Source organism: Nestor notabilis, unplaced genomic scaffold (assembly GCF_000696875.1).
Source record: "Nestor notabilis isolate BGI_N333 unplaced genomic scaffold, ASM69687v1 scaffold5936, whole genome shotgun sequence".
Taxonomy (NCBI): Eukaryota; Metazoa; Chordata; class Aves; order Psittaciformes; family Psittacidae; genus Nestor; species Nestor notabilis.
In genome coordinates, this window is record NW_009931400.1 from 15,409 (window position 1) to 37,033 (window position 21,625).

At 34.7% G+C, this 21,625-nt stretch overlaps 1 protein-coding gene across 1 annotated transcript in view; it reads left to right on the forward strand.

The window, feature by feature from the left end:
• The window catches only part of NEB (nebulin), a gene marked incomplete at its 5' end in the record, with an annotated part of 60,137 nt that overhangs the window by 14,826 nt on the left and 23,686 nt on the right, over positions 1-21,625 (forward strand). The window contains 30 exons of the mRNA XM_010015867.1: positions 460-564; positions 872-979; positions 1,260-1,367; positions 2,106-2,213; positions 2,834-2,938; positions 3,025-3,129; positions 3,322-3,420; positions 3,652-3,762; positions 3,930-4,034; positions 4,825-4,929; positions 5,353-5,457; positions 6,461-6,565; positions 6,863-6,967; positions 7,481-7,585; positions 8,084-8,188; positions 9,678-9,782; positions 11,141-11,245; positions 11,422-11,529; positions 12,763-12,867; positions 13,530-13,634; positions 13,747-13,851; positions 14,379-14,483; positions 14,596-14,706; positions 15,202-15,312; positions 15,809-15,910; positions 16,031-16,129; positions 16,763-16,861; positions 19,500-19,610; positions 19,759-19,863; positions 20,643-20,747. Coding sequence (XP_010014169.1) covers positions 460-564; positions 872-979; positions 1,260-1,367; positions 2,106-2,213; positions 2,834-2,938; positions 3,025-3,129; positions 3,322-3,420; positions 3,652-3,762; positions 3,930-4,034; positions 4,825-4,929; positions 5,353-5,457; positions 6,461-6,565; positions 6,863-6,967; positions 7,481-7,585; positions 8,084-8,188; positions 9,678-9,782; positions 11,141-11,245; positions 11,422-11,529; positions 12,763-12,867; positions 13,530-13,634; positions 13,747-13,851; positions 14,379-14,483; positions 14,596-14,706; positions 15,202-15,312; positions 15,809-15,910; positions 16,031-16,129; positions 16,763-16,861; positions 19,500-19,610; positions 19,759-19,863; positions 20,643-20,747 — 3,165 coding nt within the window. The remainder of the gene's footprint in view (positions 1-459; positions 565-871; positions 980-1,259; positions 1,368-2,105; positions 2,214-2,833; positions 2,939-3,024; positions 3,130-3,321; positions 3,421-3,651; positions 3,763-3,929; positions 4,035-4,824; positions 4,930-5,352; positions 5,458-6,460; positions 6,566-6,862; positions 6,968-7,480; positions 7,586-8,083; positions 8,189-9,677; positions 9,783-11,140; positions 11,246-11,421; positions 11,530-12,762; positions 12,868-13,529; positions 13,635-13,746; positions 13,852-14,378; positions 14,484-14,595; positions 14,707-15,201; positions 15,313-15,808; positions 15,911-16,030; positions 16,130-16,762; positions 16,862-19,499; positions 19,611-19,758; positions 19,864-20,642; positions 20,748-21,625) is intronic.

A 21,625-nucleotide genomic window follows, 5' to 3' on the forward strand; every position in this document is an offset into this window, starting at 1 on the left:
GAATTCTTTCTTTTCTTTTTTTTTTTTTTTTTAATAGTATTTTGGTGTTGATTTTATGATCTTTTTTTTAATTTTTTTTTCCTCTCAAGATCTTAAGACATATCCTTAATTTATGATTAAGCCATCAGAATGGGAGAATAACCATTCTGGGTTTTGAGAATGTATGTCCCTCCCCAAATCCTGTCAGAAGTGTGTTGGATATTTATTATATGGTACATATGCCTATTCTATGAATGAATCTTGACATTTTTTAATATTTCTTGATAAAACATGCTGTTCTTAAGTAGTAAGGTGCCATGTTCATTTATTCAGCCAGAATTTCAATACACTTTCTCTTTAAATGCTGGTTCACTAATAGAATAGTTCATTAATAAAATAAACAGTAAATACAGTAAATATAATACATTCCATTAACAATGACTAGCCATACTAATTAAAGCTTTGAATTTCTCTTTGCAGATTAAGTACAAATCTAAGGCAGAAAAGATGAAGAATGACTACACTGTGGTCACAGACACTCCTGTCTATGTCCAGAATGTTCTCAGTGGCTTGAATTTAAGTGAAGTAAGTGTTTGTATCACTCTTCACCCCCAATATTGTATATGCCATTACCTCGCAAGTTCTAGAAATGGGAATTTATAATTTTTTAATAATTTAATTTTAATAATTTAATCATTGCTGGTTATGTACAACTCACTGCCTATGCCTTTATTAAGGTACGAGAACACAACCACTAGAAACATCAATTGCCTGAATCAAGAAAACTTACCCAGTGTTTTAGGAGAAATTCCTGTATGTGTGCAAACCATACACACTGAGACAAAACATCAGAATTATCACTCTCCTCTAATGGCTTTTTCTTTTTTCTCAGGCTGTCTATCGTAGTGAATATCTGCACAATGTTAAAGGCAAAATGATTCCCACTGATAAAACAGTAGATTTGGAGCGGGCGTATCATGCAAATAAAATACAGAGTGAAGTAAGTATAAAATTTTCAGGTCCACAGGGTTTCTGATATCTAAAAAGCAAATTCTTTAAAAGTTAATGCCTGTCTTCAGATTTTCAAATAAAGAAGGTAGATTTCATTGGTCTAAAATGAAAGTAGGGCAATGTCCTCATTTAACCTACAAGGACATGTTATGATGCAGACATGGGGGAAATAATTTGCCAGTTGCAATGACAAGATTTCCTATACAGCCAATGAATACTTTCAAATATTACACACAGTTGTCACAAACTCTCTCTTTCTTCTGTTGCAGAATTTGTATCGCTGGGCTGGTGTGAATGCCCTGCCCACTGGATACAGCCTTCCCACAGACACTCCGAGCTTTCAGCATGCTAAACATGTCCAATACATTGGAAGTGATGTAAGTCATGTACTAAGTCCTTCCACAACATGAGTTGCAAGGGAATATTTGATGCCTATCCTCTATGAGCACACAACTGTTTGAGACACTTATTTCTCAAATATGAGACTGCTTTTCAGAGAGCAACAAGAGTGGGGTAGTTTCATGTGGATGCCTGAGCCAGGAGCTGAAGGTGACCATAACATAGGCAGTGACCTCATCACTTGTGGGGAAGTCCCACTTCACCTGAATGGGGTGGACAGAGCAGGGTGCTGGTAGCACATTGCATCAACAGTCCCAGACAACAGGAGGAACCAGGGCCAAGGTACAGCTGGGGGGTTCCAGTCAGGAGCTGTGGGAAACAGGGCAAAGATTGGAGACAAGCTACCTGCCACATAGGTCCAAGGTAAATCCAGGAGACAGGGCTAGAACCAAGTTACAGACAACATAGGACCAATAATGTTTGCCTTAGCAGAATTTAAATGTTACCAAACCCCATAATTACCTGAAGAAATTACTATAAAAATATAAATTTCCTTAGGCAAATGCAAATACCTTATTAGATGTAACAGAAATTTGAAACATTATTAATCTTGGGCCACATGATAAAGGTAAAAATGATGATGTATATTTAGCTCTGATATAGCTATATCTCACTTGCTTATCTCTAAAAATCTGACTTTCTATACTGCACAAATTCCTAGCAAAACTGCAGTGTAAGTAGAATCTGTATGATTTGTTCCTTTTTCCACTTTATAGTTGAAATATAAAGAAGCCTATGAACACATGAAAGCTAAAGGCTATACTCTGGGACCTAAAGATGTTGGGTTTGAAAATGTGAAGAAAGTGAATCAAGTCATTAATGAGGTATGGTAAATATGTTTATTTACTTATGTTGCATTTGTAGTGACCAAAATATGAGTGATGAGAGTTGTAGGCTCTCTGTTCTTTGAGGCTTTTAAGAGCTGTGTAGGCAGATATCTGTCAAGAAGGGCAAGGGATCATTGATCCAGGCTTGGAGTCAAGCTGTATGGCTTTTTAAGGTATCTGATTGATTTAACTTTATGTAATTCTGTAAAACTGTTACCATAATATAAAATCAGTTGCAGCCTTATTTTATTAACTGATCTTCTGCTATTTGATTAAAGTTGCATAGAAATTATTGTATCTGTATGACACTGGGTCTCAATAGTTTTAGATTTATATATATATTTACTCAGTTCTTTGATCATTGGCTTTAATAGGATAAAAATTAAACATCGAAGAATTCAAGTGTCAGATTCTCTATGTATTAAAGATGTTGCTATAAAAAAACAATAGTGGAAAATCTTTGCCTGTTGGGAAGTAGTATGTTTGCTCTCTTTTCTCTGGTAGTTATGCAATACTCAGCAAAAACCCCTGCCCTTATAAAAGGGATACTTATACTCTGCCAAACTGCTTGCCATTTTAAATTTTTAAAATGTAGAATGCTGTCTTCTTCAACACAGAGGTTGTATCGGGCAACATATCACAAGTACAAGGACAAGATTCATACCACTCCAGACACACCAGAAATCCGTCAAGTCAGAGCAACACAGGAAGCTGTCAGTGATGTATGTATCTTTCTAACATAACCAGAAGAGATTTAGAATATTCAGCATGACCAAACATGAAATGCTGTATTTTCTTTGTCTTTTAGCTGATCTACAAGTCAGATTACTTTAGGATGCAGGGACACTTGATTTCCTTGCCGTACACTCCCCAGGTGTTGCACTGCCGCTATGTTGGGGACATCACAAGTGATGTAAGCAACTTCTTTTAAGATACCTGCTATTTGAATACAACACATCTAATGCTTTTATACTCAGAGTGACATTAGGCTATCATTTGTGTTTTCTTCTGCAATAGATAAATGCTTTGTCACTGTGTTTAGAGACTGATTAATGAAATTATCCCAAAAGTTAACTTTGGATTTTTCTTTTTATAATTGCCTCAGAATAAATACAAAGAAGATTTGAAGTGGCTGAAGGGCTTGGGTTGCTTCCTGTATGATACTCCTGATATGGTCCGTGCTCGTCATCTGCGTAAGCTTTGGGTAAGATTTTGTTTCTGAGAACCATGTATAACAACAATTGATTTATTTACATGCATGCTATGTACTTCCAGGAAGTTAAGTACATAAAAATGAATAAATACTTTTGACAGAATTTCCTACCATAAAGCTACTTAGTTGTTTCAAAGCACAGTTAGGTTACGCTGTAAAATTTTCCTTACTACCAAGAATAATAAAAGCTTCCTAAGTAAAATAGTGGGTTTCTTTTTTCAGTCTAATTATATATACACTGATACTGCAAAGAAGATGTGGGCTAAATGCAACGTAGTATTGGATACTCCTGGATACAGAGCGGGTCAGGAACTAAAAACCCATCTGAGTGAAGTAAGTTCTGTATTATTTTTGCACATCTTTGTTAGCTATAATTAAGCTCAGCCCCTCCCACTGTTTTTTTGAAATACATTAGGTGTTACAATTGCAAAGCTGTGCTTGTTCAGCTGCTAAATGGTCATATGCAACAGGAATTAATTCACGGACCTGTCTCTTTCCAGCTGGTTTATAGAGCTGCAGGCAAGGAGCTGAAGACAAAATACACTTCCATCCTCGATACACCTGACTTCCTGAGAGCCAAGCAAGGACAAAAAATACAGAGCCAGGTGAAAAATTTGTTCTGATAAAATCAAAACAAAACAAAACAGCAAAACAGTCATGGTATCCCTCTTGAAATACTATTAAAGTACAGCAAAATCTTTCCAGACCATTTCAAAGCACTGTAGAATTACTAGAAAGGACATTTATAAAGACTGTTGCTCATTTTTATGTGGCTATGAATTTTCATGTTGACCATGTCTTTATAATGGATATGTTCTTCTTCGTCTGTCTGAAATTCAGCACTGAACTCTGTTTCAAATTCTCTAAACCTCTGACTTCATTAAAGGCATAAATATTTTTATTGATTTGCCTTTATTCATCATAGTTTATTTATTTATACAGTAGCTCATTATCTGACTTACTGGCTACAAATTTTGTAGAATTTTTGAAGTTGCAGAACAAAATGAAGCTACTCACCAGAGAAAAACAGACCTTATGGATGCTTTCATCTAAAGCTAGTTCTGAATGTAGGGCAGAGAGGTCATTAATGTCACATGTATATGATTTCTTGGTTTGTGAGCAAGTTACTGGCAGTTACAGAGCACTGAGAGTACTGATAGATAAAGGTGAACTGAGATAGTATGGAAGAGGAAAAGGCACAATATTTCTTCCTGGAATAAATTAAATGGTCACATATTGTGAATTTACAGGCATTTTTCAGAGAGATAAGGTAAAACTTAGTTAAAATGTTTTCTTATTTTTGTGGGTTTTGTTTGTTTGTTTGTTTGTTTTTGTGTTTGTTTTGGTGGGGTTGTTGTTGTTGTTGTTGTTCTTTTTGTTTTTTTCTTGCCACAGTACCTGTATGTGGAACTTGCCACAAAAGAGAGACCCCATCATCATGCTGATGGTCAGACACCAGCCTTTACGCATGCTAGGAATATAAAGGACATGGTCAGTGAGGTAAGATACTTCAATTTTTTTTTGTTTGGTACCACTATGCTCAACTGTTTACAAGTTCTATTTCTAATTTCAAGGCTTAAATCTGTTTCTACTTCATTTAGTTTTCTGTCTCTTATGCTTAAGTTTCACATTTTCTTCTTAAGCTGTGGTAAGACATTATGCTTTTTTAATATGTTTTAGTATTTAATAAGATACCTGCTTCTAAGTGCTTGTTTGTAGAATCTGAGGTACACTGGCTGCAAGACCAGGAAAACCTAGAAAGAGCTGACCAGCTGAGCTTGTTTCTCAAAGTTTTGACAGAAGTGCTTTGCAAGAATGACTTTGTGCACTCAGTGTAGCACCCCTGGGTGTTACTGTAACACCAGATTAGCAAATGCTTCTAATATTAAAGATTTAACTATTTCCTTTTGCTGTCTTTCTTAGAAAAAGTATAAAACCCAGTATGAGAGGATGAAGGACAAATACACACCTGTCCCTGACACACCAGTCTTGATCAGAGCCAAGAGAGCGTACCTAAATGCCAGTGATGTAAGTAGTCCTTGAACACTTCCACTGCTGGCTTTTTTTTTGTTTCTTTACAAAAAGAACAAAAAAAGAATCAAAAGAGAAGCAAACATACAAAGCATAGGATATCTCACTGTGGGGCCATGAACTAGGTCACCCCATTTGCATGTACATTTCCATTTGATATTACAGAGATCATTATGTTTTTACTCGATGTCACTGAAATACTTTTTTTCATTTATTGTAGTTAATTTTCGTTTTCTATTGCACTGCAGTGTGGTTTACAAAAAGAAGGAATAGATTTAAAGTAATATGCTTACGCATGAAATCTCTGAATAGTGCAGATTGGATTGAAATTATAGATGCTGAAGCTAGGATAGAATGTCTTTTTTCAGATATTTTCATCTCAGATTTGTGTTAGAAGTAAATCTGCATATCACTGAGAACGTGCTCATTTTTTAATTTATAAGTAGATTAGTGAGAAAAATTATCTGCACATGAGGTTACTAAGGTGAAATTGATCTTTCCTTCAAACATGTAGTAATGATCTGATTTAAGGAAGTAGCTAAATGTACTCTACTCATTCATGAGATCTTTGCTATGTATTACAGATTGCATGTTATATTCTGAAAGCATATGTGCTAGGCTGGTGTTTTGTTTTAGTGATTAGTCTTACTGCTCTCTTAAGAATGATTTTTAAATACAGCACAGGAGCATCCCAGTTCTTTTGCACATCTGAATTTCTCCTCTAAGAAAGTCTTTCTTCAAGGTAGGGTTTGTAGGATAAGTAGGTTTTTTATGTCAAAAGTGGCATGTTCGCTGTTCTAGAGAGTAGTCCCATGATACATGGATAATTTTTTTCTCGGTCTTCAGTCTGAAAGTGAAATGCATGAATTGTTGCTTTAGATGTACTGACTCTTCCTCTTTAATTTTCGCCATAAATCTTGTTCAAATTACAATTGATAGTAGGCAATTGAAGCTTCTTAACAATATAGTATATTGTTTTCTATGTTATTTTTCTTACCAGTTGCGCTACAAAGAAACCTTTGAGAATACTAAGGGCAAATACCACACAGTGAAAGATGCTTTGAATATAGTCTATCATCGAAAGGTCACCGATGATATTAGCAGCGTACGTATCCAACATTTTCATTCCTAATTAATGTTTGTCATTTAATAACCTAGAATATGCCATTTATGTGTGGCAAATAATTATAAAATATGGTCAGCATTGTTAGTACTAACTTCTTTCCTTCTATGAAATATGGTACACTTGATTGCCTTTGATATTACGAAGGTGAATGTAAGTTAATCTCATTTCCACTGGTTTAGTCCTGATGTTTTAGAAAAAGAATTGTCTTGAAGCTGCATGGTCTAGAGTGTTCTGTCCTCATATTGTTTTTCCTTCATTCTTCAATTTTCTTTGTAGGTGAAGTATAAGGAAAATTACATGAGCCAGTTAGGAATTTGGAGATCGATCCCAGACCGGCCAGAGCACTTCCATCATCGCATAGTCACAGATGCTATTAGTGATGTGAGTTCAAATACTTCCCAGATGAGAAATGTTGAAAGTTATAAGTAGGTTTCCAAAATGAAAGCCAACTCTTATTTCTTAAGAAAGAGAAGGCAGCTGAAATTTTTTGATTCATGTTTTCACCAGGTGGATCTGTGAAATGAAGGAGCAAATCAGATGGCCCATCTCCTTTTGAAATTACCGGAGTAGTCTTACTGCATTTCATTTGTGTTTGCTTAGATTTGTATGTTAACCCTTTACAATTGTACACATCTGTACATATACAATAACTCTTTAATTGTACAAGAACAAATGTTTTTTAATTCACACAGGAACTGTGGTAGCTAATGATAGGTTAGGAATGTGAATAATCCTAGTCCATCAGAAAACTATGAGTAACTGTAACATATTTTACAACTAAATATTTATGGATGTAGGTCTGTTTGCTGCACCTTGTATTGAGATGCCATTTCAGCATTGTTCAGTTGTCACTTGGTGCTGTTTAAAACTGAATCTTTAACTTCTTTTCTAAAGGTTAAATACAAGGAAGACTTATCATGGCTCAGAGGCATTGGCTGTTATGTATGGGATACTCCGAGTTTTGTTTTGGCGGAAAAGAATAAGCTGCTCTACAGTGGGGTAAGTAAAAAAGTCTGAATTGTTACTAAATGTTTTTTGCTGTTTGCTTTTATTGTAGATATAATTTTTCTCAGGAGAATCTGGTTCTGACCTAGATGTTGATATGTTCTACTTATGGTAGAACTTAATATATAGCATCAAAAATTTCAGTAAAAGAAAACAGTGTAAAAGAAAACAGAGGCAAAATGACCTTTACTTACCCCTCTGTTTTTTGCAAAGCTATCAGTTCCATAATCATTTTTCTAGTGATTCTGAGTCTAGCTTTAAAATGATGATGATCTGAAATTTCCTTTGCTTTCTTGATGTAATAGTTCCATTCTGCAAACTACTGCATTTACAACTAATTTTTGTTTGTAGATATGCAAGATGCACATATGAAGTAATTCTACCATAGTTTTGCTGCAGGTTGTTTCTAAATCATACATTTTCATTGCTTTCCCTTTCTTTGGATTAACATTGGAATGGGTTTTTGTGTTTGTTTGTTTGTTTTTCCTCCAGTGTAAGTACAAGGAGATGTTTGAGAAGACTAAGTCTCATTTTAAGTATGTAGCTGACTCTCCAATTAACGAGCATTTTAAATATGCAACTCAGTTGATGGATGCGGTAAGTGTTAAGTATTTCCAGAGTCTCACACTGACATAGTAGGTGGGTATATGTCAACACCAAGCTAAAGGTTGATATTTCTTATGAAATTTTACATAAAATATATTCAGGCTTAAAGATGCTTTAAGGTCAGACTAAAACCATGAAAGACAAGGTTGTTCTTAGTCTGAGTGTTAGGACAGGACAGGTTTACAGTCCCTAAAAAGTGAAATCCTGACCCCTCTTCCATTACTTTGTCATTGCAAAGAAACTTCTCCTTTGCTGACAGGTAAATAAATGCTAATATAAATAATGCTGCTTGCCTAATAACACTGATTGTTACGTGAAAAAGGTATAGAGAGAATTACAACTTCTTTCCTGAAACATTGAAAAAAAAACCTTCATCAGTGTTAGGAAGATAATATTATGTCTGAAGTTACCACATCTCTGTTTCATTTCAGATATTTTGCCTTGAAATCTCCCACTCTACTACTTATTTTTCTTACTTTTCTCCTGCAATGCTGAAGAAGCAGTAAACACAACATAGTAGCAAAAGGGGTTAATGAACGCCCCCGTGTTTAAGGTTAAGATCACCAATGGAGTTTCTAGGAGTAGTGTGGTACTCCCAGACGACAAAGCCCATTGAAAAACATGGTGTTCTTGGTGAATTCTCATCAGCTTGGAGCTGGCATACCATGCAGGACTCTGATACTTTTCATTAAAGCAGTGTATAATTAGACTCTCACATCTTGATATTTTATTCTTTTACACTAAATATTATGCTAAATTGTTTACCTGTCAGTGAATGCATTACAGTAATTCCTGTTCTAGGGAAGAAAAACTGTTTCGCAACAGATACCATTCCAGTACCATTGCTATTATTTCATACTCAATTTGATAAGCAGTGAACTGGAGTTTGTTTGTTAGTATTCAGTCTCCTTATTGTTTCGTAGAGCAAATAAGGAAAAACTTAATATGAAAAACATAAACGAGTAAAATTTTAGCAATGGGGGGCTCCATAAATTGAAAGAAACTTACCTAAATGTCTTCTGTTATGTAAGTGATGAGTTTTGTGATGAAGGATTATAGGTTTTTCTTACAAAATGTCTGATGATAGTATAAAATTATATTTTACTCTTGCATTTCATTGTGTTCTCTTTGTAGTCAAATCAAGAATCTAGTTCCATACAGGGTCGCTTCTGCAATTATTTTTCCTGAAAAAATAAGTCATAAAATGGCTTATTGAAGAGTGGAAGTGATAGAATACAGGTATCCTTAAATTGTAGATTAGGCCTTCAAGTGGAAATTGAGAAATGTGTATACTATTCGCAGATATTCATCTCTGTGTTGTTGGGTTCATTTGTCTGTTTGTTTTAAATATATATTTTTCTCTTTTGGATATGAGCTTCAATCCCAATAGTCCATGTAAAGAGATTTCAATGGTTAGAAGTGTAATCTCTTTGTGTCTTCACTTTTAATTTGTTACAACATATTATGTTATTCTGAGCAGAAGTTATATAAAGCTGCCTATGAGAAGCTCAAGGATAAGTACAGCGTTATTGTGGATGATCCTAAGAACCTCCTGGCCAAATGGGGAACTACACTGAGCAGTCAGGTACTGTAGGAGCACTAGCCAGTGCTGCCAGAATGTTCCTGGTTCACTCACAGCTACTCTGTTTGTGTGAAATGTCTATAGCTAGCAGTATCATAGGTTTCACTTGTGATGTTGTGATGTTTCGGTTGAACAGACAATCTTTGTTTGCTGCTCAAAAAGAATTAGTACTTTTTGAGTGAGCTGATTTCTACTGTATGTCCTCTGATGTCAGCTGACATCAGAAATGTAATGCCTTTTAAAGTCATTGGAGAGATTTTGAAAAATAAATGCGCTATCATGCATCTATTTTTTATTACCTCTCTTTTAATGACTTTTACAAACATTATCTTCTTACTCATATCTAGATAAAGCAACAGTAACATATTTGGCTTTTGACTGCCCTCACACTAATCTAAAATTTACTCTTTTCTCCCAAAAATAACTTTTGCAATTTCCTTAATGGGATAGTATGCAAATCTTTTAATATATGCTCTTGACATTAATTACATAGATGTAAGTTGTATGCACATCTGTAGTACATACGTATAGTACCTTGCCTAAATCCCTCCACTCTTGAAGTGTCTGGGATCTAGAGCTGTGTCGTTGTTCATGGTGTTCGCAAGTCTATTTTGTGCTTCGTTGCCAGTTGCGCTCTGCCTGACCTGCATGTTCATCTGAGCTGATTTCATGATATGATGTGTTATTTGTAGGTAATTATGTATAAATTTATATTTTGTCTGTCATATTCTGTTTCAAAAACATGGTTTTATTTTCTGATACAAGATAGAGCATGAAAGTTCTTTGTTAAAAATGTGTTCTAGCATCTTTCACCTGCCATCAGGCTGTCTATGATGCATTACCATTCTCGCTGTACAGTTTGTTCTCACTGAATTCTGTGAAAACAGGTTTAGAGTCCTGAATAGGGCAAGATGATGATATTTAAGAAAGACATTATCAAGACACAAATCCTTTTATCAAAGCCTTTAAAATATCCTGGCATTATGATATATTCAGTGGATGTTTTTATCTTCTATTTTGTAAGATGCTTTACATTTCTTTTCATTCTAATTAATATTTTAAAATGAGATATTGTCCAGTTATGAGTTTTAAAAGTCACTTGTCTGCCAAGATTTCTTTTTTAGCTCAATCCTGGAGATATGGAAGTGAAGCTTGAAATAAACATAAAATTAGTCACATGAATAGATAAACAGCCTCTTAGGGAAATAAGGGGTTTGCAACGTTCCACTTATCATGCATATTCAGCTTTCATTGGCTTTGGTGGGAGGATTTTGCAATTTTAGGTATGAATATAAACATATCTCATGCAGATGTTTTGTCTTAGTTTGTGTGGTTAACATAGACTGTTTCCCAATCACCAGGTTCAATACAAAAAGGACTATGAAAAGAAGAAAGACAAGTATACTATGGTTGTAGATACTCCAGAACATTTAAGGACTACAAAAGTCAACAAACAGATTAGTGATGTAAGTGTGGTCAGTCCCTCTCAAGCATACCTCCTTCTCTCATACCTTTGAAGAGTGATGATTAACAAGATAGCATTTTCAGTAGTCCATTTTACAATGTTTGTCATCTTGATTTTTTTTCAATCTTGACATGAAGACTGTCAATAAATAATATAATCTATAATTAATATCTTCAGATTATTTACAAGTTGGAATACAATAAAGCGAAGCCGAGAGGCTATACTACAATCCATGATACACCTATGTTACTGCATGTGCGCAAGGTCAAGGACAGAATAAGTGATGTAAGTAAATCATCCTTGTCCATGGTGTCCAAAGGACACATGAGTAACTTTTTACTTTGATCTGCAATGTTTATAACTCATAAGTAACACTGTCATTAAAAAATAGCTTCTTATTAGAGTGTGTTGTGTTTACCTGCCTGAAAACTCTCTATATATTCAATGCTTTTTCAAAACACACAGCAGAGTATGAAAGTACTCAGGAAGTTTTTCATGTAACGTTCTTCTGTAGATCTTGGAACATTTTTGGTGGGGTAGAACAGTCCTCACTAGTAATAAAAGCCGTGAGCTAGAGCTGGTATCTAATTAAAGCATGGATTTGGGGAGTTTGTTTCTCGGTTTTCTTCCACTATTGGTCAGTGGCTTTTGTGGAGCCTTGTATAAGGTTCTTAATACATTATTGTGATTATTCATTTCTTCTATGGATACTATGAATATGTAAGGTAAATATTCTGTTCTAAAATAAGTATGTGTTTTGATTATGGGGCCCTGGAAGTCTAAAAAGAGAGAGAAGGGAAGATGAAGTAGAGAGAATAATATCATAGGATCTGGGAGTCCTGGTTCTAATTCCTCCTCCTACCCAGGCTTTCTCTCTGACATTTGTGGTGTTGTTTCTTGGATATCTGTAAATAAAACGAGGATACTAGCATTCTGTAACTCAATATAGTACCATGAGAATAACTGCTAAAATAAGTGTGAAAGTTATTCACATGCTGCATGGATGATCTATATAATGAGTCAATCTAGGAGGAAAAAATAACATATTGTCCAGATACTAAGGTGGATCATTAAGAGACAAAGATGTCCAAAAGTGAACTGTGAATTAAAGTACATTTTTTCAGTTCCAAACTGAATGCTGAATTTTATATTCTATAACAGAATTTTCAAAAAACAATGATTGTGCCTATCAGAAGATGAGTTTTTTTAAAGCATTTCTATTAGGTGCTGAAAACTACAAAAGGGCAGAATTACTGTTCATGTGCAGATTTTGCTAAATCTTTGTGCTTCATAGTGAGTTATACCTGCTACATTTTCTATTAAGAGAGAACTGCAGCTGAAGAGGACCACTCTTTCAGGCAGATGGTTCATACTAAGTTGTATTGTTATAATTTCTTTTTCTTTTGTTAAGATTTTATCTTGTCATGAGCAGTTTTTAATATTATGTTTTTCATATTCTGATGCTTTTCTTGTTGATGATATTATCTTTGTGAACATTTGCTGTTTGTTTTTCTTTAGCTGAAATACAAAGAAATGTATGAGAGGAATAAATCTCACTGCAATGTCGTAGTGGATTCAGTTCATATTAAGACTCCCAGGCATGCTTACAAGCTAAACAGCAATGTGAGTTCAGCTTTATTAATACTTTCATTTTATTTTAGGTTGTGTTTGAGACTGGTAACAGGGACCATAAGAAATTATTTTAGTTCTATTGAATTTTTTTGAGCTTGAACATTGCTTCTAATTCTTATGCTGCTTGAATAAAATATATTTTATTTTATTTCATTTCATGCTAAAGGGTGCACTCATGCAAGTTGTTCCTTGAGGTCACTTGAGGTCTTTGTATGACACACATCTGTTGTTCTTCTAGTCTCCCTCCATTTCCCTGGCAGACTTAACTGTCCCAGAAATTCTCTGTGGTCTTTTTTTGTAGACTAAATAAGCACTTCATGAGAAGCTCTCCAATGTTTTCTATTATTGGTGGCCCAACATCCACTTCAGTAGGCAAGGAATTGAAAACACTAACTTTCTTTGAAGTCCTGGTATCTTTTCAGTTATTCATATTCCTTTCTCCACTTTACAGTGGAAAAACTGGAGTAAATGGACTCTCCCTAGATTGTACATGATTCAGAGGAAAGCTTTAGTTTAACGTAGATGCATTTTCTTACCTCTTCTCTCTTTCATTGGTACAGACTGAAAGAGAATTTGCATCTGCATGAATGTCATGTGTAAAGTACACAACTTCCAATTAACTTCCTTTTTTCTTGTTGTTTCACTATAAACAGCTGGATTATAAAAAGAAATATGAAGCAGCCAAGGCTCATTGGCACTGGATTGCTGATAGGCCTGACTTTGTTCAAGCAGCCAAGTCGTCTCTGCAACAGAGTGATGTAAGAAAATCAGAACAAACTGAATACTCTCTTTCTCCACATTTCTTATGTTTATAATAATAATAAAAGGAGAAGATCTGAGATTCTCTTTTATGGTTTTTTCTTCCTGCAGTATGAGTACAAACTGGACCGGGAAATCCTAAAGGGATGTAAACTCTCTGTCACAGATGACAAAAACACTGTATTGGCCTTAAATAATGCCATCTTGGCGAGTGATGTAAGTACTTGGAACATGCTTTTTTTGTTCTACTAGAACTTCAAAAACTACTTTACTGGAAATATGGTTGGATTAAGAATGAAGCTTTGAAAAGTTATTCTCAGTCTCATTTCTACATTTGATTTGACTTATTTCATTAACAAATTGGCAAAATCTGAATAAATTTGGTCCTGTGACCAGATTTCTAACCAGAGGTATATCTCTGCATTCCTGTTATTGAAATGAAAATACTGTGGAGAAAACAACAAAAAAAGCTGCACGTGTAACTTGTGCATAACACAAAGTATCTTTAATAATTACTAACAATATATTAATAGTCAATATTCAACATATTAATATTAATAAAATTCCAAGTGAAGGCTATAGGAATATATAGACTGGAATGAATTTACCTTGGAAAACTTCAAAATATGGGATTTTCTGCAAATTTTTGCACTAACAAGCAGGCACAACTGTCAGAATTTCTTTTTCAATTGCCACAAGACAAAATACACATTGTTTAAAATTGTATCTTTTCTTCTCACTAGATAAAATACAAAGAGAAGCATAACAAAGCTCGAGGGTCATACCTTGTGGTTCCAGATACACCTCAGATCCTCCTGGCTAAGAATGTCAGCTCTCTTGTGTCTGAGGTAAAATACCAGGGAGTTATTTGTTCATTTTAAGTACATCCTTTTAATATGGGGGACAGGGGAGTGGGACTGGCAATGCTTTTTTCCTCCTATTTTTATCCTGTGCTTTCAGAACAAATACAAAGAACACAGCAAGAAGCAGCTTCCACATGGGTCTTACACAACCCTGCCAGAGACACGAGACACTGCTCATGTGAAAGAGGTGACCAAGAATGTCAGTGAGGTAAGTAGCTACACTGATAACAATTTATGGTGAGATTATTACCTGCTGCCTATAATTGATTAGACACTTGCATGATTTGGTATACGTGCAAGACGTTCAGAGTCTCATCTTAAAATGCCAAGGAGTCAGAAAAGATTAATTCTGACTAGAATGAGACTTTAACTTTAGAGCTAAACACATTTTATTGGGATTCTCTTGAAATACGCTGGAGAAAAGTGGTGGGTTAGAGTACTAGTGGGTGGCCTTCATTCAGATTTCATTTTTCATAGAACAGAATTTAAGTACAAATCATTATTTCCAAATAGCAAGCTTTTGTAATCTAAAGTGCAAATTATGACCAACATAAAAAAAGCTGGGGACCATATATTTTGAGACTTGAGGAGTCTGTATTTTGTCTTTCTTAACAATTTCAGTGTGCTTATTTCCAATTTTTAGTAGCATTTACCTCCATGTGAAATTAAAAAAATCATACCTGACCCTTTTTGTTCTTAACAGACAAACTATAAAAAGAAGTTTGTGAAGGAGAGAGGCAAATCTAATTATTCTGTCATGCTGGAGCCTCCTGAAGTGAAACATGCCATGGAAGTTGCTAAAAAACAGAGTACAGTAAGTTTGTCTTGTCTTTTCATAAATTAAGTAGCTTGTGTAAGCAAATTCAATCAACATCAGCTGGCAAAAACAAAAGTTCACATACTCTTGGATTTCCTCCCAGCCTCCATGTTCAGGTGTAATTTTGAAAGATAATGGTGCAACTATTTATGAATGTAAAATTGCACTGAAATAAAGGATTTCTTCTCAAATCATATTTCTATTTAATCACATGGTAGGATTTACAACAATCTAGTGCAAATCACATCTAACAATTTTTTTTATTATTTCTTCAAATACAGACAGAATTGCATATGCTTAATTCTTTGTTTCTAGGCAGCTTGCAAAAAAGTTTCTGAAATACATTCCTTGTGAAATTATTTAAAAAAAAAACAAAACGCAAACATGCAAACCCCATGCACTTTCCCAGCAACATTGCTGTGTCCTTAATAGATATATTCTTCATGAACAAACTTCAGTAATTTTCTTTCCTCTTTCTATCACCATGGATTAGATTGAATACAAGAAAGATGCCAAGTCAAAGCTCCACTACACACCTATTGCAGATCGACCTGATATTAAGAAAGCAACTCAGGCTGCCAAGTTAATTAGTGATGTAAGTGTTTTTTAAGTCTTTTGTATAATTTATCAGTAATTTTACTACTAAAACCAGTGTCAGTGAAATAATTAAAAGGGAATGTTGTCAAGACTAAACTATACTTTTTTTCTTTGTTAGATTGAATATAAAAAGCGTGGAGAAGCTGGCATTGGTGTAAGCATGCTGGGACGTCCAGATATTGAACTGGCAAAGGAGGTGTCCAAACTAACTAGCCAGGTAATAATAAAAAGTTAGTTAAACTTTGAAGCAATGAGAGAAATGCAATGTGGTGTTAACTTACAGAGTAATGTTAGTGTTATAGCTGAAATTATTTCTAAGTTACAGAATAAGGGAATATTTTAGAGGGAATGTGTTAAACAAAAAATTAAATCCCAACACAAAGTATTTCTTTTTTAAATAAACTTTTCTACTGACTTAGTAAATACCAGTAGCAGAGTTGTAGATTCTCCTTAAAATGCATGACAAGATCTTCTAAATACTAAGGCTGAAGTGTTAACCATGTTATCTTTGTATTTTAGCATTTCTGTTTATTGACTTTAGAAGAAGCAACCTTTTCCCTAACTCTTATTATCCATCCTTTATGAGATGGACATTCACCCTTATTCTTTCTACTTTGTGCCTTTAAAAGAATCTTCTGGCTTCTGAAGTTAATATGTTATGTTAACAGAAGCTTGCTTACTTCCATACAATGGTCACGTTCTCCAGACAGTCCAAAGTACATGCTTGCCATTTTTTGTGACTATTTTTTCTGCCAGAACCTCAGTTCAACTTGGTTCTTTCTCAGCACTTCATGTTTTAATGCTGTAATTGTTTGCATTTCTGATCTTGCTTTTTTGCTACGCATTATAGGCAGAATACCTCAAACGGCATATGAGAGGGCATGGAGCTGCATCTTATGATACCCCATGGATGAGAACCTTTAAGAAAGCTAATATGCTAAGTAGTCATGTAAGATCATTTTAAATGACAGATCTGGGAATGCTATTTTTATGCATCTGTCTCTTGTTTGCATATTATCTTACAATTCCAACTTGTTAAGGGGTTTATGATGCACCAGTTGAATCGATCTTTTTGCGTCAAAGGTGTTGAATGTAGCAAAACTTGTGAGACTGCTTGTTTAGGTATAACCTTTTGTTTTTCCCTCTGGAATGATGGATGGTGAATAGGAATTCTGTGAGAGGGGAAGTTGCCTGTTTCAGAAACACCACATGAAGGTTGAGACGTTATTATGCCCTTTGTAATGGTTTAGGAACTTCCAGTAATTTTAAGGGAAGTTTCTGATGCACTCATGCAATGTTAAAACTCACCTGTTTCATCCAAAAAAACCCGTAAAACCAGACTTATAAGCTTCAGCTGGTTTTCCTGAAACTGTGCAAAAAGTGGAAATACATGTGTATGACAATCCCAAGTGGTGCTGGTAATTTCCAGTAACCAGTCATAACATACGCATAACATTCACACTAGAACTTAATTTTAACTATTCAAACTTTAAATGTCTATTTAAACGTCTTTTAAACTATTCTGTTCACATTATGTCGGAATGGCATAATTAAAGCATAGTGTATAAATCAGCTCCATGTCCTCTGAGAAGTGTATCATGTAGTGATTTTGGGGCACATAGTTTCTTATATTTCTTGCCATCTCAAAACCTTTGGAAAACAGAAAAATGGTGGCTGCATAGCAGTTTTTGAAGTGGCAGCACATAAGTCTATGCAATTTCAGTTTTACACATGTATTTCCAAATTAAAGAAAGGGGGATCATGGTTTTTCCACATCTATCCAAGACTACTGCATGTAACTCTTGCATGTTTGAATGTCAGCCACTCTGTGTGTCAGGATAAGCAAGAATCTTTCCAGTAGAACTGAACAATAGAACTACAAGAAAAAGAAGAAAGTATGTTTATTCCCATTCAGTGATAATGAAGTCTTACTTTTCTATGCATTTGCTCCACTACCAGCTAGTTCTCCTCTTAGTTTTATAAACATGCTTTGATGAGATCATTTTAGTTCTCAGAGAAATTAACTATTGTAGAGGCAGTAAAGGAGCAAAGAAGAATCAAAGTAATCTTTTTTTTTCTTTGAAGTATTTCTTCTGGTAAATGTCTTTTAGTATAAAGCATTGCATCCCGTTTTTTTATCTTGTTTGCCATTTTTTAGTTGGATTTAGTTGGAGCTGTCTGGCATGCTTGCTTTTAATTTTGCAGAATAATGATTCTTCTGGGTTTAAAGAAAGTGAACTCTTCGGCATGATGGTCTGATCTTGATAATATGTTGCATAGCTTGCAAAATCTAACAGATTCAAGTATACTTCTGCTTGGGTTTAATTTTTGTGAGGTCAGAACCAATACTAATTCCTGTCAGAATATTAATATTATTTGTTTTCTTACAGCAGCTATATAATTTGTGGATTTGTATATTTCACTGTGAGTTTTACCTGAATGTGGCATATTTTTGTCAAGCAAAAGCACAGAGTGATATCAAGCATATGACAAGAATATGACAATGAAGTGTAATTGTGGAATGTAATTTAATTCTGCAATCATCTTTCTTTCTTTACTAATACAAAATTATCTGTTTACATTTCTGTAGTCGTCGTTAAATCCAGTATATCATGAGTCAGCTCTTCCTCAACTTAGTTATCAGTTCTTCAGTATTTTATTTCTTTCTTTATCTTACTTGGAGTTTCTCTTGCACTCTTCAGTAGCTCTTCTGAAAAAAATCTATGCGTCTCTGATAGCAACAAAAAACCCCAAACAACGTAATGAACCCAAAGTATTCCTAATGGAACCATCCCTTTTTTAGGTTTACAAGCAATAGTGAGGAATTAGCCTTTAGTTGCACCTGCAGCAGTGGGATGGCACAAGTCATGATGGAAGAACTTGCCCTCATTTAAGTCATTAGCAAAACTCATTCCTACCTGCATTTCTGTGCCTCCAGCTGGATTATTATGGTTTACATTGCTATGCTTTCCCTTGGTGATATTAATGTGGTTTGGAAGTGTTACTAAACCTCTTACATAACCTAATTCCTAGTATCACTATTCTGTTTGTGATAATTAGCATCCTTCTTCATCTCTGATTTATACAGAACACACTATGTGTATAACATTCAATATATTGCAACTTTCAGTGCTTGTATGTCTTGAGGTAGTTTTTAAAATTGTCATTTCTCCAAGAAGTACATAAAAAATTCTTTTGAATATTCTTTATACTTGTGTCAGCTCTTGTCTTTTTGTGAAATAGGTTATCTTTCATCTATGCACAGTTCCCATCAAGAGAAAAATTCTTCATCTCCAGAATTTAGCTGTATTTTTTTTCATAAATCTCTTGCCTATGCCCGTGATTTTTACCATGACGAAATCTAACCTGTTCACTGAATGGAAAATTGCAAGTGATATTTTGTAAATAGAGATGTAGATTTCTTTCCATGTCATGTCTAAAATAGCTTTTATTCCAGTGGATATCTTCAAGTTGCTAGTTTTGTTCTTCTGCTTACTATCAGCATTGAAGTAGGGACTCTTTGCCTTCTGCAGCCGAACAAGTGAACACTCAAGAACAGTTGTAATACCTGGTTGTTTTTAATTTAGGTGAAATACAAGGAGAATTTTTCCAAAGAGATGGGTAAAAAGCCAAAGTATGATTTAAAGGAGGCTAAAATCTACAAGACCATGAAAGATGCTCACAACTTGGCTAGTGAGGTATGTTTACTTATGCTTCTCCCTTACGAAGATTAAAAGTGTCAATTTTTTTTAACAAATACCTCCTTTATGTTATTAATACATTCAACATCACAGGCTTTATTAGCGGACCTCTTTTCTGATGTTGTTTGTCCTTTCTTACCTTCAGGTGAAATACAAGGCAGATTTAAAGAAACTTCACAAGCCCGTCACTGACATGTCTGAATCGCTGATCATGAACCATGTCCTGAGTACAAGCCAGCTCGCCAGTGCTGTAAGCTCATTAACTAATCCCAGATCAGTTTGCTTTTTCCATTACTATTGATTCTGCACTGAAGTGATCTCTGCTAAATATTTCTGTACCAGCTACTCCCTCTGCTATTGTTCATGGGATGTCACCTGGTAGTGATCTCTTCCTCTACTTTCTAATGATTATTTCCTATTAACTAGCAATTTTGCCACATTTGTCCTCTGGGAAGTGAAATCTTTACCAGCTACAGAACTGCTAATATTTTAAATCCTCTTTATTACATTTTAACTGACTGTATTACACTAACAAATACCATCTTCTTCTCTTTTTTGATTTTTTTTCTTATTTATTGCTTGCTATATTTAAAATTTTTATTTTTGTCCATTCTTTTCATTTTGTGTTTATGCTTAACATCCCCCTGGCGTATATGAACAGAACTGTGCCTAACAAAATACTCAATAATTTTACTGAGAAAAGTAAAAAATCATTATTGCCTAGTGCAGCTTTTTCATGTATCTACTGTGTTTTTTTTTTTCTTTTTCTTTTTCTATTTATTTTTTTTAATTCTGGTTTTGAAAAAATCTATGTTGCAATCAAAATGATCAAAAAAAGGTAACTGTTCACCCATATCTTTAGCAGTTTTATCTGATACTGGGAGTTAAAATATTTGCTTTTGTTTTGCTTTTTGCATTTCTTATTTCTCTTGATGTTCCATTGAAGTGTTGCTTTGATTGGACCTAACAAGTAAATTTGCTGGGGGATAATTTTTTTTATTGAGATGATTTTTGACACCTTCCCTTCAGTACCAGTACAAGAAGCAATATGAGAAGAGTAAGGGTCACTACCTTATGGTGCCAGATAATCTTGAACAGGTTCATCTAAGGGAGGCATCAGAACTACAGAGCCACGTAAGTTGGTCATCTGTTTCTCATTAACCCTACTCACTGAGTACCAGTTTCCATCACTGAAGTCATCCTAGCAAATTCTCTAAAATGTAATAACCTCTATGCCTTTCTGCTTTATAAACACTACACACCTGGCTAAAGAAGTCAACGAGAAGTATTTGCACATTTGCAAATTTAGAAAACATAAAATATCTGAATGGTATCTTCATTCTAGAGCAGATCTCAAAGTTACTTATGATTATTGTATATGCATCTTTTTACACAGTCAAATATATTAATTTGGGTGATTTTGTCTGCAAAAAAAGGACTTGATAATCACAGAATATGGAAATTGAAAGAAGTAGAGTTGTTGCTGACAGTATATTTTCAACTGCTTTATCCATTCTAGCCTCATTCTGCATTCAAAATCACTTTAACCAAAAAAATAGCTACAGCTGCTATTAAATGTGTCTAACATTTTTTCCCTCTGGAATACAGCAAATGGTGGACTATTCCGGAGAAACTCATACTCTGATTTGGTTTCTAGTCCTCTCTATTCCAGGTTCTATGCCAGGTATTTATTGACTGTAAAGCAAGAGAGAAATTACTGCTAGAATGCAAAGGGCCATAGTTACTGTTCTGCTGCATGGCATGGAAGAGCAAAAACCTTACATAGCAAAGGACTATAAAAAAATGGTTGTGAATCAGTTTGTAGTTAAAGTTTAAGTCACTACTTGTTGCTCCAGTTTGAGATCTGTCTCAGCCAAAGGCATAGCGTTAGCTCATGCAGCAGTCTGAAAATTGATGCCTTAAAGGCCAATACTATAAATTGAAGCAAGAATATCTTCATGCTTGTGAACATTTTAGTTAGGAAGTCACTAAACAACATCTTTTCATTCCTG